Source organism: Varroa jacobsoni, unplaced genomic scaffold (genome assembly GCF_002532875.2).
Source record: "Varroa jacobsoni isolate VJ856 unplaced genomic scaffold, vjacob_1.0 scaffold_547, whole genome shotgun sequence".
In the NCBI taxonomy this organism is placed as follows: Eukaryota; Metazoa; Arthropoda; class Arachnida; order Mesostigmata; family Varroidae; genus Varroa; species Varroa jacobsoni.
The window spans coordinates 31,524-50,579 of NW_019213449.1; the positions used below are offsets into that span (position 1 = coordinate 31,524).

Genomic DNA, 19,056 nt, shown 5'->3' on the forward strand with positions numbered 1-19,056 from the left:
TTTTATTAAAAGAGGCATCACCGAACAATACTTGCAAGAATCATTTAAGACTGAAAAGTCCAATCGTTCCATAAATGACTAGGAAGAGCTTGAGCGGTTACTCATTAAGCCTTATTCGCTGATCAATACCAAACGAACCAAACCGGTAAAGTTAAATTATTAATGGAACTTCGGCATAATAGAAGAAGAAAAGCCTACTCCCTGGCTTGGAGGGCTATCAAAGAACCATAGGTAATGTCAGAGTGGCTCCTGACCTGGTAGTTACCTACCATCATATATAGCACGTCCGATGTGATGGAGAACACGGAGGGTGACTCCGACGAACTGATCCGCTAGGCACTTGCTATTTCTTTTATCGGCCCACTGTTTAAATCAAAATTCGGGTTTGAATGAGAGGGTAAAGCCTACAGAGGAAACGGTTTTTGTGGATACATGGCTCACAGTACCGGTTCCGTCTAATCTAATTAAACAACTTAAGTTGCCATCTTCTATTAAAAAAAGTTGATGCCGAGAGTTGTGAGATAGTACGGGAGAAATTTGTTTACGTCGGTGGCAACTTTTATCTTTGCAAAAGATATGCAAGATCGAAATGAAACAAGGGTCACCTAAGGGAAGTACATAGCCTACTCTAAAAAAAAAAGGGTTAGCATCCAGTACCATCTCGATACCTGCCGCCTAATCCTGAGTATAACGGTATCATAGGACATCATGGTAAAGGAGTGGAAAAAATATATCAATATCAGACGCTTACCCAGAAGGCTAGAGAGAACATCCTCGAGAAGTTGCAACCCGAGTGGGAAAGTACAACAAGGTTCATATTAGGAAATCAATGAACGTTATGGGACGGAATGGATTAAATAAGTATGCAAGCCAGTGTATCTCTTCTTATGTTTGTTGTTCCTTTACATAGTGTTTTTATTTAATTGTTATTATTTGAGTCGAACGAATTATATTAACACTACATTTCTATTGAAATCCTTTAAACACCGTACCTTCGCAATAAATTATCATTCCTGTACCACTTGTAGGGAACGCAATGATTCTGTTATGAAAACACTTCAAAATGAACGTATTACATATAAGACCGTGCAGAATGACAACGGGTACACAATAGAAGTTAGAGATACTGTGGGCTTTTCGTGGAGTTGAGAAAAGGGCAGAGATAAATGTGGTAGCATTGCAGTTCGACAACATTAAATGTAAGCCCGAATTACCCCGAAAAATAATTCGAAATAAGGCTCAGCAGCTGTAACGGAACTTATACATTCTTCTTGAAAAATTTGCCTGACAATAGCGTGACTCTGGTGCTGATATGTTTAGCTACATTCCTATGACACAGCATCAAATCTTTCGTTGCGTTTTCATGAATTTATTTAAATTTGTCGATTGCTTGTGATAATTAGCGATAGTGCAATAACTGCATCCAAACATATGTACATGCATGAAATATATTCTATATTAGATTGGTGAGTATTAGCTATAAGAGCAAGGCAAGCAAGGGATGAAGCTCCCATTAAAGGTAAGCGCCGCATTTAGTATAGATCATAGTGTCAACGGAGCTAGCAGTATCGTCAACTGGTGAACGCGAAAGCCTTTACTAGCTACAAATGGGCTTTGCCGCTGTCCCACACCTCCTCACCGCTATTCCGAGCTATGCAAAAAAAAAAGTAGCTTAAACAAGTGGTGAGCAAAGGGTTATAACCGCTGCTTAGTCCTTACACAGTATTTGATATATTCAATATGACACAGAAATAGTTGACTAGATGGAGTACATAACCCTGTATCATAAGGTTCAGGGTGAAATAGCGAACGAGCATCCGCAACAGAATTAAAAACTTAACTTTGTCGTCATATAACGTCGGGTTAGTGTTGTTGTCCATTGGTGATTTATTTTTTTTAAACGCGTCTAATAATGATTCTTCAAAACTGATTTAGATCGAAGTAGAATGAAATATAGCGTGGTCGAAGAAATCTTGACGGCCAAAATTGAAGCAACTTTTAACTTTAAAACAGAGTGGCTATACGTCTTTTTGATATACGGTCTTCTCCCATTTTTTTGACAACATTAGGACCCCATCAGCAAAAATTGTAATAAGCGATTTTTGCATTCCGCCTTTGGAACTCCATTAACGCCATTAGATAGATAGATGACCGTTTAATAGCGTAAACTTCGGTCTATACGAGAGATATATTAAAACTTTCTATCCAGCTTCTCTCAAAATGTGAGTAGTCCGAAAAACGAGGCCTTTTTTTTTGCAGTAGCTTCGGTTTTTCCAATTAATTATTGTAATCTTGCTAGTTATTGACAGTCGAGATCCGAATGCACCGTTTGGCCAGGCGACAATAACTCATCATGCGCGACTTCTTTGTGATCCCACCAAACACGTAACGTCATCACCTTCTGTGGCCTCAATCAGAGCTTTGCCACACATTATGAAACAAATTTTTTTAAAATAGTCTTTATTTGCAGATGATTTATCATCAAATCACAGCTACTGACGTGTCCATCTTACTGAACTTTTCAGGTAATTTCGTCAACGTTTTCGAAATTGGTTGACCACTATGACAAGCATCTTTGACATCGAAACTTTTAGAACGAAAGCAACGGAATTACCTTTAGGCCACTTGTTTCGATAACGCATCGTCACTATAGACAGAAGAAATTTTTAGACTGCTTGAGCAACACTTATCGTAAAAAAAATTGTATAAGTTATCAAATTTTTGCCGATACTTCATTTAACTGCAATCAGAATAAAGTCATTCGAACAATTTAGAACATCCACTATTGTCAAATCATACTGCTCGACGTATATTATCTAAAGTTAACTAGTTAGAAAAACCGTGACTAACAGACCGATAATCTAACATTAGATTAGAAAGAAACTTTCCTTTGTCTTTGTTGTATACTTCATATACACCGTTTGAAAGCGGTCTTGCTGCGATATATATATGCATGGTTTTGTTAGAAGAAACATACCTACAGCTATACTTATAATAGCTTGTTTTTTTCTAACCGATAATAAAGTCTACATTGTTCTAAAGAAATGTTTCAGGCTTAACGCCTAATACGGCTGCCAAATATTGCTTCTGGCAGCCGGTTCCCTGCATGAAACTGAACGTAATAACGGTCTCGCACGTAGACCGCTCACGCGGTTATTGGTCTGTTTCATTCGGTGGCGCGCAATACAAAAGCGATGTTAAAATTTTGGACAAGGTTGGCGAAGTCAGCGTCTGATGAGTTCCGGCCTAAATAGCAGGTTGACTAATTTCCAGCGCTGGGCGAAGTTTGGTCGAACGACGATGGCGTTGCCAGTACCCGTCACAGGTGTGATTCGACTTGTATGTGAAATGACTGATGTTCTCGTAAAGTTCAAAAAAGACCTCTATGAATGCCTGCCATCAGAAAAGCTAGGACCGCCGGAACGGTTTTTCTAGCGATGCGAGTGGAAAGGAAAAATTTCAGTGCAACAGAAACGACCGTTGCGAGAAGACCGAATTCGTCTGCTAGCCAAGATTCAAAGCTCCTCTCGTCATCGCAGTAAAAAAGAGCTCCTATGTAGAATTACTCATTCCACGGTACTATAATACATATGTTGTCAGCGAAAATTACTCATAAGCAACACATGAGGTCACTACAGCCCACAGGTACTTAAAAAGTCGCTGTAGAGTGCCGCTGACTGACATACAGTATTGCAGCACCTGATAGGTATAAACGTGACTGTAAATAAATAGATATCTTCATCTAGTCTTTAGTGATTATTGTATCACATTAGGCAATAAGAACACAACAATAAACTTTATGCTTCACGCCGTCATATGAAGAATAAATCGTTCTAAAATCTATAGCAAGACGTTCAGTTTGCATGACGTGAAGAAACGCTGGTTACGAGATACAGTACGTATAGGGAAAGAGACTACATTACAAAGCCTTGAGTAATGTACTTTATTATCTCCCTCTGGTAATTTGCTGATAATGAAAGGGGAGCTTGAATGACACAGATTTGGGCCAGCGTATATGGTTTTTGAATATCTTCATTTGGTAATTTTAATAGAAAAGTCCGACTAACAGTTAGATTGAGCACGTCCATGCGTAGGCTATTTATAATTGTTTCTATGCTCAAAATTATACTTCTTTGTTGTTGATATACTAGGCACAAATTTCCTTTTCGTCCTTTCCCCGAAATTAATAAGCCTTGACATGATTTGCGTCCCGATTGTGATAGACAGCGGGACGCTTTTTTTCATCGAAGCACTTATTTGGCCATACTCATCAATCACGCTCAAAGGTGAATACTCGTGAACACTTCTTTTGTGATTCTATTGGTTTAATTGAGAAAGTGCGCATTCGCATGTGGTCATTTTTTGTTTGATATTTTTTGAAATCGGTTTATGAGAAATAAATAGTACTGGTTGGTTAAAGAGGAGAAACGCCAAGTCCATTAAAAACTTTCCACCTAGTCTCAAAACGTGGAACTATTTGCATAAAGCTTAGACTTCGTTCGTGCATTTATTACTATTCATGAGATAATGACAGACAATTATCGTACAACGCAGTTGATGGTAATAGAAGATAACAGTGTGTTTTAAATAATACAATTTGTTTGCAGCAGGTAGAAGCTGCTGCAGTTACAGAGATTTTTCTAATCATATCTTCAACAGAGTTAATGAGAATTCTGTAGATGAGGCTCGTTATATATCCTCGAATGAAGAAATATGAATTTAACAGATTGGCCAAAAAGGTGACTTTTTGAGCAAAATCTAATTATTTGATTATTACGGGCCCCAAATCGGATATTGGCCACGATGGAAAAATCTGCTGAGTGCCTTCTGGAAGCCTATACTACTACGTAAATAGTGTCTAAAGCGCATTTCTATGAATGTGTGGTCATAGTAGCCCATACAGGACAAGCCCACAGCTTTGCTAATTTAAATGTTAGTGATAACAAAGTTATCATCATAAAGATTTATAAGATCCAAAGGATTACTATTACAAAGGAAAAATTAGGCTAATAGCTGAAAAAAGACCTGGTTGTGTGGTTACCGTGCCGCCTCATAGGTCTATTGAAAGATCCCAGACAAATTAAGCAAGACCCACTCAAGCTGCTCTTAGTGGGGTAGGTCTCTAATGCTAAGTCGAAGCGGCCATTTGTTCACACAAAGAATAGCCAGATAACAAAACTGATATTATAATCGCTATACTGGTGTCAAAAATGTCGAAATACGTACGATATTTTTTTTCTATATCAAGCAAGCGTTATAGTTACCGCCGTTGTTTCATGTGGGAACCTCCTGCGACATTATCAAGCTAAGAGATCGCCTACATCCTGATTTCTGGCAAAACAGCTAGTAATATATTGAAAAAGGGATTTTACAATAGAATTTTTTTTGCCTAGTCCAATTTCCAACTGGATAGTACCCAACGGAATATAAAGTTTTAGCCTAATTCTAAGTAATTCCTTTCCTTGCTCGGTTCCTTAAGATAGCTTATATTGAACTGCGTAGCCTAATTAGTCTCTTAAGCAATGTTAAAACAACGGTACCAATGCCTGTCATAAATAAAGACAGGTGAGAACCAGCTGTATCCAAAAGCTTAACGCTGACACCTATAAACTTTTCGCTGTATTAAAAAGTCTCGGCAAAAAACTAAAAAAATCAAGTCTATCATACCTACAATATCTCTTGATTGATTACTACTGCCTGTCTCGAATGGCTTGATTAAATCAGTGCTTCTCACATACACCCATATCTTTCTAGATGATACTTGCCAGATCAGTTTCAATTTAAGGCATTTAGCCATGCATCTATGACCTGAAGCCCCTAGGCCCAGTTAGAAGAATGTTTGGAATATCGTTAATCTATAAAAATAACCCTCCTAAATATGAATTTTCAGATTTAAAGGGTCTGCTTATATAATATATTGAAATACCATGGAAAAGATTAACGAAGCTAAGAACTGACGTAATTATATTTAAAAACAATGCTATAGCCTATTTTTTTTAAGACATGCGACTTTAACTTTGAGATTTATTATATTTGAATTGTTACTCCGCGCCAAGATTCACAAACATTATTTTCATGCCAGCATTGATAAAGATAAGTTCGATAAGCTGTAATTTTGTAAATCAGCAGAAAACTTTTTTGCATCTGTATAATGCCAAGACACAAATCGGCATTGTGTGTTTCTGAAAAGGTAAAGTGATCCCTTAAAAGTGTATTACGGGAGGTAAACTTATTCAGCTTCATAGCAACGCAAACGAAACTCTTATTGACATTCTGTTATGTATCTATATATGCTCAGTCTCATACAAAATATATTAAATGTTTTAAGTCCCTTGTTAAAGCCTTTTTCCCTAAATTCAACGATAGAGTTAGCCTTCTATAGCCTAGAGAAGCTTCTATCTAAAACGGTGATTAAAAAACAAAATAAACGTCGGTTCTCGCGGAATGCTGTTGTTACTCTAGTTGATCGATTGTCGGAAAAAACAAGCTAAGCATGGCGGATGCAGCAGCTCGCTCGCAACAATATGAGTATAAGGCAAACTCTAATCTTGTGCTAGTTGCGGACACTAGACTGATCGAGAGACGAGCTCGAGATGAAGCCACGGGTAAGCAAGTTGTGTTCAACTGTGCTATCATCAATGAAGAAGCCAATTTCAGCAAGCCGAGTGTTTCCTCCCGCCGCTTTCGAACATTACTAGCCGGCACACCGTCGAAAACGCTCAAAATATGTTTTGCAAGATTGAGATCGAGTTATGATAGAAGTTCTAGGCGAAGATTTACCATCTTGCCGTATTTCGCTCAGTCATGAAGTATTCATATACAGTAGCGTGACACACCCTGGAATCAATTAATTGTTACGATAAAACCTTGTGTCGTCCACGAGGCAAAACAAGCACAATATATTTGTCTATTTATAATTAAAAGCCATAATGTTCCCAGATGCAACACTTTGTTCTTAAAAAACACGATTACAATGAGTGCAGATGCGCGCTAAATACAAAAGCTATATAAAGTGTTTTCAAAACCTGCAGAAGACAACTGTTTTTGTGAACGTTACTAATATAATTGATCTGGTCAATTGCTGATTCTTGGTCGGCGTTTTTTTTCGCTAATAAGGAGGTCTTATAATATAGTAACAATAATGTTGTTGTTGTTTTTTTTGTACAAAGTCGTCGCTTTCACTTGCATTGCAACATGATTACCTACGCATATATATTGATCTATGAAACATTAGCTTTTACAGTTAGTTTGACAAGAACGGAAAATCTACTTCAGTGTTTAATACGAGCGATGGTTTTGGGGTTAATAATCTATTTCTACTATCCATAATCATGAGGTTATGAAAATGGTCAGGCGTATGCGTTGGTTAGGACTCTTTTGTTTTTCCTCGTTGAGGGTCGTCATATCGCAGAAAATACCGGATATTTTTTTGTGAAATTACACTGCTTTCGTACATGGCTGCACCGTACGGCCTCCGATACAGGCCAAATATTCTTCTTCCGTGAACGGCGATTGGAAGATGAAGTTAAACTGCGGCTTTTTTTAAAGCTGACGAAAACTTTAAAATTTTACGGCGTTTTGATTGCGTTTAGTTGCACTAACCGTGTAAGGTAACTGAACGAATGACTATGTTTAAATTTTATTTCGCCAATTGTACTAAGAATCACTGCCTCAGGCAAGTCAAGATTGCTTATATTTTAAGCATTCTCCGGCGAAGGACAGTCTTCATTCGTAGGTCAATCATGAGTACTGTCTTGTATTTTTTGTGGGCAAAATGGTTGCAAACTGAATCGGCTTTATTTAAGTTATGCGTTGTCGTAATGTTATGCCCGCTTAAAGTTCATATACGTGATATCAAAGGGCCTTTTATGCTGAATTTCGTCGCTTTCGTAGCCGAATAGATTATTATACGCCTGATAGAGTTAATGTGAATACTGTGATGAAAAAATGTTTTTCACTACATGTATATGTTCAAAAAATGTCTTATATAACATTGAATATCGTTATTACATGGGATATTGATGTACCGAATTTTTACCAAAATTATTGACACTAAAAACTAATTCTATCTCTATTGAAATGGGATTGTTGATTTAGGTGAAGTGTGCTCCCTCGTGGGAAAACTGGATGGTACAAAAATGGGAGACCGTTACGAGCGGAACCGACCCAAGGACAGTAGCAATGACGATGTCAAGAAAAAACGAGGGGGCTCCATTAAGAAACGAACTGGCGACCTCTCACTGCCTGCTGCTAGTGGCGCTCGAGGGGGCCAGAAAGGACATCATGCGCCCCTTAGCTCTGTGCTGCATGAATCCACAGATGATATGACTGGAATCGAGTACAGACCGAAAACGACGGAAACACGACAGACATATGAAGTGTTGCTTAGCTTCCTACAGGATATGCTTGGTGATAATCCTAGGGAATTGCTATGCGGAGCAGCAGATGAAGTCCTGAGGACGCTTAAATCAGATCGCGTTAAAGAAACTGAACGTCGTAAGGAGTTGCAGGAGTTACTAGGAGCTATTGCCGATGAAAGGTGCGTATTGACTCTAACAAACGTGAAACAAATCAAATTAGCTTGATAGCTGAAACAGCGACATACAATATTCTTCATGGTAGTAGTCCTCTAAGCATCTCGTTGTGTCATGTTAAACGTAGCCAGTTTAGTATTCAAAATTTAGCCAGCCTTGGGTTTAATAGACGCTTTCTAATTAGTGGGAGCTATGTTGTATTGATGTGTTTTTGGATCATCGGTGCAGATATGCTGTACTCGTCAACCTCTGTAAGAAGATGACAGACTACTCCGCCAGCATTGGGCAAGGTGAAGAAGACACAGCTGCTGACATCGACGAGACATACGGAGTTAACGTTGAGTTTGACAGGTACAATGTTGCATTTCTATGGGAGTGTTCGAAACTGTTTAATGACCTTTTATAATACCCGCCTTGCTCAAGACGTAACGACATATCGATTGCGCTATGATATGTCTTTTTCAGGCATAGCAGACTTTGTCGCTACAACTTTTTGTCAATATCTTTAGGTGTGTCTTAACCATGTATATCTGTTTTCTAAAGGTCGGACGATGAAGAGTCCGGTGAGGAGATGTTAAATACGGTTGATGAAACATTGAGTGATGACGCTGAAGGAGAAGATAACCTCTCTGGGGCCACGCTGCTCGCGTCTAACTCTGATGGCAAGAAAAATCGGGACAAGTCTCAGCAGCAGAGCAACACAAAGAATGCTAAGGTTGGCAAGAAATTTAGTCAAAATGATGACCCATATATTCTACTATTGATGGATTGATTTGATGTTTCGAATATTGCGCACTATCGCTTATTATAACTCTTAGCTTCGAAAAGGTAAGATCTGTAGCACGGTACAGCAACCCCGTGGTGATACTTTTTGCATTAATCATTTTAGTCCACATACGCTTCTTTTTGAAGTGAAAGTGAGTATTACTCTAGGCATTATTAAATGCATATCGTACTCTTACGTAGTGCTTTGCTAGATTTCCTGTATGAATTATGTTTGTTGGAATGATGCGTTGGATGATAAAGGTCTGCGATGGACGTTTTCAAATGTTTCGGGATTAAGAACTTTCATATATTATTGTGAACTAATTCATTTCGAATGAAACAAAAACTTGCTGATCAACTGGGACATACTCAGTTAGTGGTTTCGAATCATCATACAAAAAATGCAGAAAGGATCAAAAAGAATAGATAACTGAAGGCAAAATGCTATCGGTCAGAAAAGATGCAGAGGGACTTTGTTACATGGTAGTAATCGTCTTCACTCAGCTTTGAAAGAACCATAAACTATCTTCCGTTTGACTTGAGAACCTTTCCATTAGGAAGGTTTTTTCAGACTAATACATAATTAGATCGATGCAAATTCTGCTGACCAGAACACGGTCCTCTTGGTTAAAGCAGATCAGTAAATGAGTTTCAGAGAGTTTGACTCAAAGAGCCGAGAGACTGATAATTGGTACAAAATCACAGATCCCAGCGCGCACCACTTGATTATTAAAGTTTCGAGACTGTTTGGGAATATAGTTGCGCATTAATTAAAAATGGCGAGACCTCATTTGTACAGTAAAAAATGTTTGAATATAGGAGCTGAATTTATGTAAGATCGATTTATCTGCGGATCGTTTACCTTTGTTTGTCTGTACTAGTTTCTAGACAAACATACTTGATTTACTCTGTTTGAATTTGTGAATCTTTTCTTACCCAGGGTGCTTCGTCGGGAGGTAGTGAGCCTCTTCATGCTCGGAATATCGATGCATACTGGTTGCAACGCCGGCTCTCCAAGGCCTATGACGATCCCGTGGCCGCCCAGGCAAAGGCCGAGGAAGTACTTGCCATTCTCAAAACGGCAGCCGAAGAGCGTGACCTCGAAAACAGACTTGTCCTCCTGCTAGGCTTCAGACAATTTGAATTGATTCGACAATTACGTGAGCATCGCAATCTAGTTCTCTATTGCACCCTTTTATCGCAAGCTCAAAGTAAACAACAGCGGCAGAAACTCCGAGATCGGATGAAAGCTGACTCCGAATTAGCTAAAATCCTAGTGCAGCTCGAGGCAGCGGAAGATCCAGATCCAGGCATTACGGCTGTTGGTAGCAGCGTTAACGAGGTAAGCAGATGGCAGTCTATGTAACTATATCGGATTGAATACTCTTAATACTAATCGTAAGTATATTTTCGCAGGGACAATAGAAAAGATTGTCCCTCTTTGTCCCTGTGATGGTGAAATGGTAACTACTAACCAACAACGTAATGGCAGTTTAGGTCCGAAACCGAGCACAGACAAACTCCATTTCGCGCTGGGGGCCGTTTAAAGCAATACATACCAGCAACACCGGACATATGACTTAAAACACCTATTTCAGTAGTGAACGAGTCATGTACCGCCCAAAGAGTACCGCAGGAGACGTTTTAATCGCGCTCTGTTGACTGACATCGGGGTAATCCTGGCAGTGCGAACCTTTATGAAATTGCAGGGTAACAGTGTGGGACACCGTTATAATGACAACGCATTTTATGCAAAGCTCGATCTTATCACTGTTCCCAATTCTATCTTGATTTTGTTCATCTAGAAAACTTTGTGCCTAAACATTTGCGTAACAGCTTTCACTTTTACATGTTGCATCTTCGTTGTAGCGTTTGGAACTGTCAAATCAGACCAATTATGTTATTGGCGTATTCTGTTAGAAATTTGAATTAGTTGAAAAACTAATTTCATTTGCTAACCTGAAATATTTTGGTTACCTATTCCAAGTTGGCCGCATGTACGTTATACACAATTGTGTTAATGTTTATTTTCATCGCCGTTGACAACGACTAATGAAAAGATAGCACGCTGAGAGTTGGTAAATTTTCTAAGAATGATCGTATTTCAGTTCTCTGTTTTTGCTACAATTATAAAACCTCATTTATATTCCATTAGCGAATACCTTATAGTTTATTAGGCAGTTATCCTAATTGTACTAGATGTTGGTTTGCGAAAATTGCTATCGGGTTTTTTGGTGGCAAAACCCCAGCTAAAGCTTACAGTTCATTTTCATAGAACGAAACGGTCAATGTTTCAGACACGTGGACGGAAGCGGCCCTTAGAGGACGATTCTGGTGGCGGCGGTGATGGATTCGGCAGCAGCCATGGGGATTTGGATGGTGAAGATAATGAAGACGAAAGTCGCCAGCAGCAGCATCATCAAGAGCAAAATCTACAGCTCTCAAACTGTCAGACTCTTGATTTGGAAGATTTGGCATTTGCACAGGGCTCACATTTCATGTCAAATAAACGATGCCAGTTGCCTGATGGTTCGCTTCGACGGACGCACAAAGGGTACGAAGAGATTCATGTACCGGCTTTGAAACCGCGTCCGTTCGCCGAAGATGAGAAGCTGATCCCAATTGATACGCTACCGACCTGGGCGCAACCGGCTTTCGATAAATTTAAATCTCTTAATCGGATTCAATCTCGATTAAAGGATGCCACGTTAAATACAGATCAAAACATTCTCGTTTGCGCTCCGACAGGAGCTGGAAAGACAAACGTTGCCCTGCTTTGCATGTTGCGGGAAATAGGAAAGCATATTAATCCGGATGGTATCATTAATGGCGATGCTTTCAAAATCGTTTACATCGCCCCGATGCGATCTCTTGTACAAGAGATGGTCGGTAGTTTTTCGAAGCGTCTCGAAAAGTACGGTCTTATAGTATCTGAGCTGACTGGCGATCATCAGCTGACACGAGAACAGATCAACGCGACCCAGGTGATTGTTTGTACACCGGAAAAATGGGACATTATCACCCGTAAAGGCGGAGATCGAACCTACACTCAGTTAGTTCGTCTGGTGATTTTCGATGAGATTCATCTTTTGCATGACGACCGTGGTCCCGTGCTGGAGGCACTCGTGGCTCGAGCAATCCGCAACATGGAGACGACGCAAGAAGAAGTGCGTCTTGTGGGTTTGTCGGCAACTCTGCCAAATTACAAAGACGTCGCAACGTTCCTACGTGTTGATTCACGACAGGGACTTTTCTACTTTGACAACTCGTTCCGACCCGTGCCCCTAGAACAAAAATTCATTGGTATCACCGAGAAGAAGGTTCTCAAAAGATTTGAAATTATGAATGAAATCCTCTATGAGAAGGTTTTAGCCAACGCTGGCAAAAGTCAGGCAAGTAATGCAATCATTTTGCGTAATTATGAACGATTTACCTTATTAGTGAAAAATATTTAGTGAACTAAAGGATAAAGTAAAAGATGGCAAAGTCAGGCCAAATAGGCCGCAAAAAGGACTGAGCTAGAATAAACAAATGTTGATTTATTTAATACTGTAAAATGTAATAGAAAGTTATATAGTTTATCTTGGTCTGTCGGGCTATTTTGTAGGCGTTAGTATTACAATGTTCATTCCCTAGATCAATTCCCGAAAAGTATGGGAAGGTTTAGTGGTAACGTGTTATTTATTCTCATAGGTGATGGTCTTTGTGCATTCACGCAAAGAGACGGCAAAGACAGCTAAAGCTATTCGAGACATGTGCTTAGAAAAGGATACTTTGGGCATGTTTTTGAGGGAAGGTTCTGCTAGTACCGAAGTACTGAGAAGTGAAGCGGAACAGGTAAAGAATGCTGAACTAAAGGATTTGCTCCCTTACGGATTTGGAATACATCACGCCGGAATGTCGCGCGTCGATCGAACCCTGGTGGAAGATTTATTCGCCGATCGTCACCTACAGGTACTCGTGTGCACAGCAACACTTGCCTGGGGTGTGAATCTGCCAGCGCACACCGTCATTATTAAGGGTACCCAGGTATATAGTCCCGAGAAGGGACGCTGGACAGAACTAGGCGCTCTTGACGTTTTGCAAATGTTAGGTCGTGCAGGTCGACCCCAGTATGATACGAAGGGAGAGGGTATTCTCATGACAAACCATTCCGAGTTGCAATATTACCTGTCCCTTCTCAATCAGCAGCTCCCCGTCGAATCCCAGATGATTAGCAAACTGCCTGATATCCTCAACGCCGAAGTAGTGCTCGGAAACATCCAGACAGTGAGGGACGCTGTCAATTGGCTCGGGTACACCTATCTCTACGTACGAATGATGCGAGCACCTCAAGTATATGGCATTACGTCGGAAATGGTTGCGGAAGATCCGCTTCTTGAGAAATTTCGTGCAAACCTGATCTTCACAGCTGCTATCGCCTTGGATAAGGCTCAGTTGTGCCGCTTTGATAAACGAACTGGTCAATTACAAATCACAGAGCTCGGTCGCATTGCATCCTACTATTACTGCGCACATGACACAATTGCTACCTACAATCAACTTCTGAAGCCCACGCTTAGCGAAATCGAGCTCTTCCGGGTGTTCTCTCTGTCGGGGGAGTTCCGTCACATCACTATACGAGAAGAAGAGAAGTTGGAGCTGCACAAGCTTATGGAACGCGTGCCTGTACCGATCAAGGAAAGTGTGGATGAACCTACAGCTAAAGTGAATGTTCTTCTTCAGGCATACATCTCGCAGCTGAAGCTTGAACGTTTAGCGCTGATGGCCGACATGGTCTATGTGACCCAGAGTGCTGCCCGCCTCATGCGAGCCATCCATGAAATCGTCTTACATCGTGGATGGGCTCAGCTCGCCGACAAAACTCTTGCGATGTGCAAGATGATCGACCGTCGCATGTGGCAAAGCATGTCACCGCTTCGTCAGTTCAAAAAATTGCCCGATGAAGTAGTAAAGAAGATTGAGAAGAAAAATTTCCCATGGGAAAGGCTGTACGATCTTAACGTGAGTGAAATAGGTGAGCTTTTGCGAATGCCTAAGATGGGTAAAACGGTCCATCGGTACGTTCACCATTTCCCAAAGCTCGAATTGGTTGCCCATATCCAGCCGATCACAAGATCATCTCTCAAGGTCGAGTTGACCATTACACCAGACTTTCAATGGGATGAAAAGATCCATGGCACGTCGGAAGCTTTCTGGATTCTTGTCGAAGACGTTGATTCCGAGAGGATTTTACACCATGAGTATTTTCTACTCAAACAAAAATTCGCTCAGGACGAGCATGTGGTGCGCTTCTTCGTTGCGCTATTCGAGCCCCTACCACCACAATATTTTATTCGGGTTGTTTCGGATAGGTAAGTTATGTATTAAATTGTTTAACGACTCTACTCCGCAAAAATGCGCTCTCATTCACAGCCCTTCATTAAATTTCAAAAAGATTTGCACCGGTAACCTATAGTACTTTATGTTTAAGAAATGAAAGGTCTAAGGTGAAAAAACTCAAGCAACGCTCTACAAAGCAAATAATTTCTAGGCGAAATAGCAGTCGTTGCCGGAGTAAATGGCAAATGCTAATTTGAGATCTACTTATTTCGTTCTTCTTGATTATTTGCAGATGGATCGGTAGTGAGACCCAGCTACCTGTATCGTTTAGACACATGATTTTACCTGAAAAATATGCGCCCCCAACGGAACTTCTCGACCTCCAACCGCTACCTGTGTCAGCCCTTCAAAACGCGCAATTTGAAGCCTTGTATAAGGATACCCTAACAAACTTCAATCCGATTCAAACACAGGCATTTAATGCCATTTACAACACAGATGACAACGTTTTTGTTGGGGCGCCAACAGGATCGGGCAAGACGATCTGCGCGGAATTCGCTATCCTTCGTTTGTTCAATCAACGAGATGAAGGCCGCTGTGTGTACGTGGCTCCTCGAGAGGAGCTAGCCTTCATTATACTCAACGAGTGGCAAGTTAAGTTCGGCAACGAACTTGGAAAAAAAGTGGTAGCACTTACTGGTGAAACTGGAACTGATCTAAAGCTTTTAGGTAGCGGGAATATCATCATTTCAACGCCTGAGAAATGGGACATCTTATCTCGACGATGGAAACAGCGCAGAAACGTCCAGAACGTAGATCTGTTTATTGTCGATGAGCTCCACCTAATCGGTGGCGAGGAGGGGCCGACCATGGAAATTATTTGCTCCCGTATGCGATACATCTCGTCGCAGCTCGAGCGGCATAACATACGAATCGTGGCTCTTAGCTCATCGTTAGCAAATGCCCGCGATGTGGCTCAGTGGTTGGGTGCTGGTGTTAATGCTACATTCAACTTCCATCCTAACGTGCGGCCTGTCCAGCTTGAGTTGCACATCCAGGGCTTTAACATGACACACAACGCAAGCCGTCTGCTAGCAATGGCCAAACCTGTATGCCAAGGCATCGCACGTCTTTCCCCTCGAAAGCCTGTCATCGTATTTGTGCCTTCACGCAAACAATCACGTATTACCTGCATTGAGTTATTGACCTATTCAGCGGCAAACAGCGTTGACAATAGCTTTCTGCACGTACCTGTTGAGGACCTTAAACCATTCTTGGACCAGATGGTCGACAATACGCTCAAAGAGGCCATTCAGGGTGGAGTGGCTTACCTACATGAAGGCTTAAAGGGTTCAGACAGAGCTCTAGTCGAGCAACTATTCGATTCGGGTGCCATTCAAGTATTGGTCGTTTCCAGCTCACTGTGCTGGGCTATCCCCTTGCAGGCCCACCTCGTTGTAATTATGGACACTCAGTTCTATAATGGAAAAATCCATTCGTATGATGACTACCCCATTACGTCCGTTTTACAGATGATTGGCAGGGCGAATCGACCTATGGCAGATGATGATGCCAAAGTACTCCTTCTGTGCCAGCAGAGCAAAAAAGAATTTTTCAAGAAGTTCCTTTATGAGCCATTACCAGTCGAAAGTCATTTAGATCACTGCCTGCACGACCACTTTTGTGCAGAGATTGTAACGAAAACAATCGAAAATAAGCAGGACGCTGTCGATCAACTAACTTGGACGCTCATGTATAGACGCATGACTCAAAATCCTAATTACTACAATCTGCAGGGCGTCACCCATCGGCATCTTTCTGATCATTTGTCGGACTTAGTCGAACAAACTCTTTCAGATTTAGAACAGTCAAAGTGTATTGCTATCGAAGACGAGATGGACGTATCGCCTCTAAATTTGGGTATGATCGCAGCATACTATTACATCAACTATACCACAATAGAAATGTTCTCAGTGTCACTCAATAATCGCACAAAGATCCGGGGTTTGTTGGAGATTATCAGTTCTGCAGCCGAATACGAAAGCATTCCGGTTCGACATCGAGAAGAAAACCTGCTGAAACAATTGTATGATAAGCTACCGCACAAGTTGACTGATCCCAAGTTTTCAGATCCGCATGTGAAGACCAATCTCCTGTTGCAGGCGCATCTGTCCCGTATTCAACTGTCAGCCGAACTGCAATCGGATACCGAAGTAGTCTTAACGAGGTCTGTTCGTCTGATTCAGGCTTGCGTCGATGTGTTGTCATCAAATGGGTGGTTAACCCCTGCTTTAGCAGCTATGGAGCTATCTCAAATGGTCACACAGGCGATGTGGAATAAGGATTCATATCTCAAACAATTACCGCATTTTGGCGCTGATGTAATCCGCCGGTGCAAAGAGGCTGGTGTCGAAACGGTTTTTGACGTTATGGAACTTGAAGATACCGAACGCAACAAGTTGCTGCAGATGTCATCAAGTCAGATGGTGGACGTAGCCAAATTTTGCAACCGTTATCCGAATGTAGAAATGTCCTTCGAAGTTGTCAATTCTGACGCAGTTCGCAGCGGAGGCACTGTCAACGTGGTGGTTCAGCTGGAACGTGAGGACGAACTTGTCGGCCCTGTTGTGGCTCCATTGTTCCCGCAAAAACGTGAAGAGAACTGGTGGCTTGTAATTGGCGAACCATCAACAAATTCTTTGATATCAATCAAACGTTTCGGCCTGCAACAGAAGGCTAAGATCAAGCTTGATTTTGTCGCACCGTCGTCCGGCGAGCATAGCTACGTATTGTACTTCATGAGTGACGCTTATATGGGATGCGATCAAGAGTATAAATTCAATTTGAAGGTTGGATTTGCTAAACGGCGCCACAGTGATGATGAAAGTGATTGAGAATATAATTATTATTGGTGTGAAAATAATTACGTACCGGGTAACGCGCTGCACAGGCACAAAATTGCGATTAAATATTTGTGTAATACTGCTTCAGTACGGCATTATTTAAACCATAATTATATGAAATTAGACAAAGACCATTAGTGTGTTATTGTATTTCCATTAACATTTGTTTATTGTGCTGGAACGTTTGTTTGAAGCACGTGTCTTAGAGGGCAGAATAGATGGATATGAAACCGTATATATATATATATAAATTACATACAACCAATATGTAGACATTGACGGCGAGTTGGAAATGGCCACTAACTAATTAATATGAAGAAGCGGAGATTAGAAATAGGCCAAAGCGCACTTACGAGCGACTGTAATATGCATACACTTTGGCCAACGAGGAAGAGCTATAAACTGATCAAACTAACAGGCTACGCATAAAGGAAGACATCTGAAATATAGTTCATGCCATATTGAACTATATCTTCGTGTGTTTATTAATTTGCGTAACGTATATAATAGTAGATAAAATTAAACTAAATTATAGTGAGCTAATCTTGTTACAAGAAGAATCACGAATAGATCAAGTAAAAGTAAAATTTCACAACGAAATGACCTTTTCGTTGTGTTTTGCCGTTCAGGCTCCAGTATAACGGTAGCTTTGCTCCGTATAACGGTGTTAAGAAATAAGATGCTTCAAGATGGATGTCTTCGGATTTTTGGCGTTGGGTTGCCGCTTCTGTGGTTAACATAAGTGTACGAGGATGCGTTACGTTTTTGACTAGCACCTGGTTTCATCCATTCTTCTCATTTATATATGTATGATCTTTGGATTGCGTTTTGTAATTCTATAGTTCCGGCTCCACAACTGTTGACAAATCACTGTGGGAAGGAGTAATGAGAAACTGACGCTAGTCGAACAAATTTCTCTTAGCACTGATCTGTATAGCCCAAAACGTTCGAAATAGAATATTTATAGGTATCTAAATATTTAAGTTGTGCGTGTGTGCTGCTGATCACGTTAATTGTAGATTCAACGTAGATACAATGTAGACCCATAGTTGAAATCGAAACCATTTTGACCCTAACAACAAATGTATGCTCTTCCTATACGTAGGCATGTCTCTTTTATAGCTTCAAATCTATCTTCGACCCCATCAATCAAGAAAGAACAATTTCATACGGAGAGTACAAATCCACTACAAAGTAATCAAAATAATAAACATTACTACATATTGTCGCATTTAAGCCTCCTATACTCGCTTACGGAAAGCGTTTTGTATTAGTTTACACATTGTGGCAGCTTCTTAAATCGTAGTAGTTCTATGTTTAAGGCAAGCTTAGATCCAATTCTGTAATAATCTTTCATTAGTAGGAACTCAAAAAATGTAGGCGAAGAGTAAGATTACGTTCATATAGTCATCATTACCTCGAAATTAGTAAAAGCAGAAATTATATAATAGTGATAGCAACTCACGGCATAACAGATGGACCTAGAAACAAACGGAGGTGCGCACATTGACGCAACAACGCAAGGTCTGCAT

General features: G+C 40.6%; 2 protein-coding genes across 4 annotated transcripts in view; both read left to right on the forward strand.

The window, feature by feature from the left end:
• The window catches only part of DPCoAC (dephosphocoenzyme A carrier), a 27,949-nt gene extending 24,204 nt beyond the window's left edge, over window positions 1–3,745 (forward strand). For all 3 annotated transcript variants that reach the window (XR_015311466.1, XM_086968660.1, XM_086968659.1), the window contains one exon: window positions 2,526–3,745. Coding sequence is in view for 2 of the 3 variants with exons in the window: in XM_086968660.1 (XP_086824786.1) it covers window positions 2,526–2,557 (32 nt within the window). In the remaining variant the exon portion in view is untranslated. The remainder of the gene's footprint in view (window positions 1–2,525) is intronic.
• Window positions 3,746–6,411: 2,666 nt separating this feature from the next.
• Window positions 6,412–17,993, forward strand: Brr2 (U5 small nuclear ribonucleoprotein l(3)72Ab). Its single transcript, XM_022834756.2, has 8 exons — window positions 6,412–6,605; window positions 8,098–8,539; window positions 8,763–8,885; window positions 9,078–9,249; window positions 10,240–10,641; window positions 11,597–12,691; window positions 12,993–14,653; window positions 14,914–17,993. The coding sequence occupies exons 1-8, from the start codon at window positions 6,494–6,496 to the stop codon at window positions 17,513–17,515; spliced, it is 6,609 nt and encodes a 2,202-aa protein (XP_022690491.1). The 5' UTR covers window positions 6,412–6,493; the 3' UTR covers window positions 17,516–17,993.
• The last annotated feature ends 1,063 nt before the right edge of the window (window positions 17,994–19,056 follow it).

What these genes read in the sequence shown, in the direction of transcription:
- Brr2 (XM_022834756.2), top strand. Translation starts at nt 6,494, where the DNA reads ATGGCGGATGCAGCAGCTCGCTCGCAACAATATGAGTATAAGGCAAAC. An exon ending in AGCTCGAGATGAAGCCACGG is followed by an intron (nt 6,606 to 8,097) that starts GTAAGCAAGTTG and finishes TTGTTGATTTAG; the next exon opens with GTGAAGTGTGCTCCCTCGTG. An exon ending in CCAACGCTGGCAAAAGTCAG is followed by an intron (nt 12,692 to 12,992) that starts GCAAGTAATGCA and finishes TTATTCTCATAG; the next exon opens with GTGATGGTCTTTGTGCATTC.